This window comes from Temnothorax curvispinosus, unplaced genomic scaffold (assembly GCF_003070985.1).
Source record: "Temnothorax curvispinosus isolate PA1 unplaced genomic scaffold, ASM307098v1 QBEX01009904.1, whole genome shotgun sequence".
NCBI lineage: Eukaryota > Metazoa > Arthropoda > Insecta > Hymenoptera > Formicidae > Temnothorax > Temnothorax curvispinosus.
In genome coordinates this window covers 186,006-192,249 of record NW_020219684.1, presented here as the reverse complement: position 1 = coordinate 192,249, position 6,244 = coordinate 186,006, and the positions used below count along the sequence as shown (strand labels likewise).

The 6,244-nt window shown below is 36.1% G+C and overlaps 1 protein-coding gene across 1 annotated transcript; it reads left to right on the top strand.

Moving 5' to 3' along the window:
• The first annotated feature begins 388 nt into the window (after positions 1-388).
• On the top strand, positions 389-2,069 carry LOC112459549 (40S ribosomal protein S7). The gene is made up of 5 exons (XM_025023720.1): positions 389-500; positions 719-889; positions 1,412-1,593; positions 1,709-1,859; positions 1,955-2,069. Exons 1-5 carry the CDS (start codon positions 486-488, stop codon positions 2,030-2,032), a joined length of 597 nt encoding a protein of 198 aa, XP_024879488.1. The 5' UTR covers positions 389-485; the 3' UTR covers positions 2,033-2,069.
• Positions 2,070-6,244: the final 4,175 nt, after the last annotated feature.

Here is a 6,244-nt window from a genome sequence, read left to right as displayed (position 1 = left end):
AAAGCCGCAATTAACGAACAAAACTACAATTTCTCTCGTCGGATCAATATTTGCAAAAGTATCGCTGCGACTGATTCTATTCTAACAAATCAGAAGAAAGATAAGATTTGCATTCGCATGATCGTGGCTTCTTCGCAAGAAAAAAAATAAATAGACGAAGGGAAGCGGTAATATTTTAACAAAAAGAAGTCCATGAGTAGACTGGAGTAGACTGATTCGAACTTCCGTCAGTTCCGGCTTTTCTGAAAGGAGGTTAGGACGCTTTAAACCCGCACTTGACTCGTAAATGCTCGTAAATTGATCGGAATCCGACCAATCCGACCAATCGAATGACGCCGACCTCAGTCTACCTCGTCTTGATTGGACGAACTTAACCTCCAATTCTCGACGCTGCGCCGATACAGCCTTCCTTTTCTGTCGAGCACGTCGTGTTCGAGTCTGTCGATATCCTGGTAGGATCCAGCGGAATAGGATATTCCTCGAAGATGAGTCTCGGCAAGGTAAGCACTTCCGAAAACAACCCTGCTTTAATTTGGCGCGGCTGTGAAATTTTGAAGAACAAATAAAATATCTACGATAAACGTTTTTTAAGCCTGTAATATGCGACAAATTTTCCTCCTCGGGGTCGCACGTGTCTCGTAATTGTGCCGATGATTCCGTTAAGCTTCGTGATCGTTGCGACGTGCGAGTTAACGTTTCGGTCCTGAAACCCTTTCAGATGTTGACGACGAACGCGAAAATAATCAAGAGCAGCGGGGCCGAGCCCGACCAGTTTGAGGTTAGCGTGTCCCAGGCCCTCCTCGAGCTGGAGATGAACAGCGATCTCAAGTCGCAGCTGAGAGAACTCTACATCACGAAGGCGAAGGAGATCGAAACGAATAATAAGAAGGTGTGGTTTCTTTTCTTGCAAACCTATTCGTATATCTTCTTCAACAACTTGTTGCGTTAAGATTTTTAGCCTCGACTTTCCTGTTATCTTTTTACTTTTAACTGAAATATTCGCAAAACAGGTACTTCTTTATTCGTAATCTTCAACTTTCCAATTAACTTTTTACAAAATTGGAGCATGCATGAGATAAAGGTCGGACTCAAACCTAGAAAGAAATCATTTGATTTTATATCATTGATTTAATAATATGTATAAACATCTAATTATTCAATATTTAATTTATTATATTCAATAATTAATAATATATTTACTAATAGTTTAATGTTTAAGGACTCAGAGCTATGAATTGACTGCTCTTGCATAAAACATGCCATGAGTTATCCCTAGTTTCTTGTGTTGAAATTCTTTGTTAAATAGCTTTATGTATTTGCAACTGCACGCAGAGATTGAAATGATTTTACTGAAGATACTTTGTCATGTTGTCGAGAAAACTATTGAGGCAGAGTTTCTATTTTCTTACAGTCAATCATCATATACGTACCCATGCCAAAGCTGAAGGCATTCCAGAAAATTCAGACACGGCTGGTACGCGAGCTGGAGAAGAAGTTCTCTGGGAAGCACGTGATGTTTGTCGGCGAGCGTAAAATCTTGCCCAAGCCAACGAGGAAAACGCGAACCAAGAACAAGCAAAAACGTCCTCGAAGGTAAGAGAGTACAAAAAAAAGAGAGAAACTAGAACGTAAATACTTCTGGTGGAATTAGACGAACAGAATGATTGTATTTACATACCATTAATGGAATTGTCAATGTTTCTTTCAGCCGTACGTTGACTTCGGTTTACGACGCGATATTGGAGGATTTGGTGTATCCCGTTGAAATCGTTGGCAAGCGTATCAGAGTCAAGCTCGACGGGTCCCAGCTTATCAAGGTTCATCTCGATAAAAACGAGCAAACGAACATTGAGCACAAGGTATAATCCATTTATTCTCCTTTATCTCGTACGAAGCATCAAATTGTGTCGCTTGATAACAAATTTTTATACATCTTGATAATATCTTCCTACAGGTCGACACCTTTGCTTCGGTGTACAAGCAGCTGACTGGACGGGACGTCACGTTCGAATTTCCCGAATCTTATGTATGATAAACGTAGGAAAAAAATAAAAATATTTTAACGTACATTCTCGTCACGCGTCACACTTTCTTACCTTTACATTAGTTTATTAGATTAATTTGTTGAATTAATGTAGAGACATTCAATTATGTGATCATCGAAGATAGGAAATAACAAGTAGAAACCACTGTAAAATTTATTTACTGAGAAATCAAATATGGTGTTTACTGCTATATGTAGTAATAATATAAATACAATAATAAAAATGAAAAAAAAAGTGGTAACATTACACGGTGTTTCCAAGCGGTCATCTATCCAAGTACTGACCGTGCTCATAATTTTAATTGTTTAATTGTATATTAATCAATGGTATATCTATAACCAGAGAATTATTCGATATTATGTTTAATAACAAAAATGAAAAACTCTAATAATTCAATAATTATTTTTTTTGTCACGTATTACCAGCGCACCGTTGCCGGCGAGCCGCCGCGCGGCCCTTGAACGCGATTGGCTCGCGAGTCGAGCCCCCGAATCCGGCCAATCACGTTCGGCCGCTTCGAGCCGCCGCCGCCGCCGCCGGCGCGCGCCGCGCACCAGTCGGCGCACTAAACAGTTTCTTTTGAATACATCGTACCTTCAAGGGTCGACGCTCGACGCGCGGCCGATCGTTCTTGTCTACGAGCGGCCTTGCAGCTTGTTTTTCATCAACGCTCGGAGTACCATTACCTGTGGAAATCACTCAGCTCGCATTCTTCTGATGAATGTCGCACAGGTAGAAAGTGTCCGTGCATCGCGCGTTTGTCGCCGTGCTTCACGCTGTGTTATTCGGAACGCGCTCGTTTTCTACGATTGGCACTCCTGCTCCTCGTTCCGCGGGCCGCGAGAATAAAATCGGAGACTCGCGAGTACGCGTCGTACGGCTTAACAATTTGCAAGTGTTTCAAGTGTTTGTGTCGGAATAATGAACGTGTCGTACGAATCGCTCGCTCGAGACATCGAAACGGAGGACGTGTCGAGGCGAAGGTATCCATGCACGGCGATTGTGAACGATTTGCTTTCGTCGTGATATTCGCGGGCGGTAATCTCGCGACGCTCGCTCCTCCCGACATATTTCTGGACTCGAATGCGTAGCGTCTATTTCTCTCGTGCCATGCTTCGAATGCTGTGCCGGACTTATCTCCGATTCTCTCCGTGCGGGAAAAAGAGGGCTGAGTGATATTGTCGCGTATATCGAGTGAGTCAAAAGTAACGGAACGCCGGCGCCGTGATACATCGCGTCCGTTCGTGGAGTGCTTCGTAATTTCGTTATTTCGCGTCGCGTAAGCAAAACTCTTGTTCCGCTTGGATAAAAATCCAAAGACGGGGAAGCCAATGTACCCTCGTCCGCCGATTTAATTAAATAAACGAACCGCAGCGCCGGTTCGTCGCGTTTGTTTCGGGAGTGCCGTTTGAGTAATCGGACTGAAGAACTTTTCTAAACGGGAGTGCCGTACAGTATCGCGCGAGAAAAACTTTTATATACTGATAATTAGTCCGCGCGCGATTGTAATTTATTATCCGCGAGTGTTTCTCGCGAGTGTCCTGTGCGGTAGGAAAGGAGGAGGAGGAGGAGGAGGCCTGACGCCCTGAGAGGAGGAGGAGGTCCGAGAGCGACATCGGGCACCGGCGGAGCAACCTTGGGGTGAGTATCATCTGCATAATATATCTTTTTCATTTATTCAGATTGTTTGATCTCGATAAGTTGAAAATAATTAGAGCACGATAAATTATTCAAATTTTTAAAAATAAAAATAATTTATTTTTGTAAAGATCTTTTTCGGAAAATAGATAATTGTATTATTAAATTGAAAAACGTATTGTTATCTCATTGAAAGACGAATCAGAAGTGAATAAAAATTTATCTTTTGAAATGTTGATCATTTTGAGCGCTTTTTTAATTTAAATCTTATTTTTGTGTGTTACAGTATCATCGTAGCTACGTGGCTGAGTAACTCCGCCCGTTGCGCATCGGATCGGTGAGTCAAAATTTTTTTTTTAATGAGGTAACGAATCTGCGATTAATCAAATATAGAGCCATTATATATCTCGGAACATGTCGAATTACGACAATAAATTATATTGTAAAAATATTACATCTTGTAGATTTGTTGCCTTAAAATGGAGAGGCTAAAACTGATTACGGAAAATATTTAGTCTTGGTGTCACTTATTTATTGATGTATTAAGCGATTATGCTTGAGGAAATACTCGCACACTTCGCACGCACGGAGCTCGCATAAGAGCTCATAAAATATAATAGTTTATCTAATTTATTGACGAACTGCCGCGTTCTACATAAATAAATGTTGAAGAAAATTTTAAATTTTGAATATATGACAAAGTATTTTACCAAATATATTAAAATTTTATTTCGCGAATTTAAATTAGTATAAGATACAGAATAGATTAAATTTTCGAAATTTTGTTACGTTGGTCAGTTCTGCTATGATATAGGTATATTTCAACACAGAGAAATAAAAAGTATAACAATACTACTATCACAATTAATTTAGTAGTGATTTTTTAAATATAAAATTTTTATTTAGATTTTTTCTAGAGAATTATTTTTATGATATTATTTTTCTGAATAAAAGAGATATAACGAGAATAAATAAGATATTGTGTTAGGTGTCGTAAAAAGAATAATATCTGTAGATAGGGAAAAATTATTAATTAGTTAGGATGTCTGTTATTTATATATCCATCTATTCTTTTAATACATATTTATCCAAGATTAAATATTTTATAAATCGATGCAATGAAATAATATATATAGATATATTTAGAAAATGTCAATATGCATGAATATAATCATAAATAAGAGGGATAAGAAATATTTTGGTCTTATTAGTATGCAATTTATTTTATAAAAAATGTGATAATGGTTATTACTAAAATTTATTTTAACAAAAAGCATCGATTTTACCCTAATTTTTTGTAGCCTGTCCATCTGTTTTTGATTGAAAAATTGGCTTTATGCCAGTCAAGTAATATATGACGTGAGATTTGAAATATTTTTGCGAAACGCTGAAACTTATTTTTAAATTATTTTAGAATTGATCACATAGCACAATTATACATTCAACTTTACAGTAATATATATGAATTAATATAAACGAAGTGTAAACTTATACAATACACTTATTATTATTCAATCAATTTTCTCTCATTTATATTTAAATGTACATTACTCACATTACTGATATTATTATTAAAATTGCCCATGAACCAATTACATCCCCTCAAACAATATATTTTATTAATAAAATGTATTGTTTAGGGGGATGTAATTTGGTTCATGGGCACTTTAAATAATAATATCAGTAATAATAATGTGAGTAATGTACATTTAAATGAGAAAACTGATTGAATAATAATAAGTGTATACATATAAGTTTATACTTCGTTTCAATATAGAGAAAAATTTTACTTTGCATTATAAATATTAATCTCAATTATACTCCGCGAAAAATTATAATTTATGTAAACAAAATTAAAAAATTAAAATAAGAGAAAATGTCTTGATGTAAAAACTGACCGCGAAATCCGACCGCGGAAACCGATCGCGAAAATACAAAGATGCGTGATTGTGCATGTTGTTCATGCGGCACGCATCTTGAAAATATATCAAGTAAGATCTACAGAATAAATGACGTGATATCCGAAAAAAAGTAACTTCCTGCACAATTGATATTATAATTGGATATTACAATTAATCAATAATCGCGTTCTTAATTGAATATATGCCAAAAGTATAGCATGGTATAATAGTAATTAAGTGTAATAAATAGAACAGGAAAATCATTACGATCAATTAACTCGTTGCTTCAAGGTAACGTGGCAGAAATTGACAACAGAGTCAAATAAAATTATATTTATTATTATTATGTTTTTAATATTTATTATATTATGTTTTTAATATAATTAAATAAAAATAAATATAAAAAAACGTATTGTAAATAAAAGAGGACCGCTGATTGGAATTGGCGGGGGTGGTGGAGGGCGGGCCTTTATTATAGGTTGACCTGTTTTTATCAGATGAAATCAGATAGAAACATGTCACAACATATCAAAAGATATATATTTAAACTAACATTTTTAATTAAATATACCTAATGTTGTCAAATTAAATATATTTTATTACAATGTTTTAATAAAATCTTTGCACGATTAATTCATGAATTGTAAACAACGAAAAAAG

Bases quoted from the DNA above. Each gene is read 5' to 3' on its own strand.
- LOC112459549 (XM_025023720.1), top strand. The intron at 890-1,411 runs GTGTGGTTTCTT...ATTTTCTTACAG, and splicing joins TCGAAACGAATAATAAGAAG to TCAATCATCATATACGTACC. The intron at 1,860-1,954 runs GTATAATCCATT...ATCTTCCTACAG, and splicing joins AAACGAACATTGAGCACAAG to GTCGACACCTTTGCTTCGGT.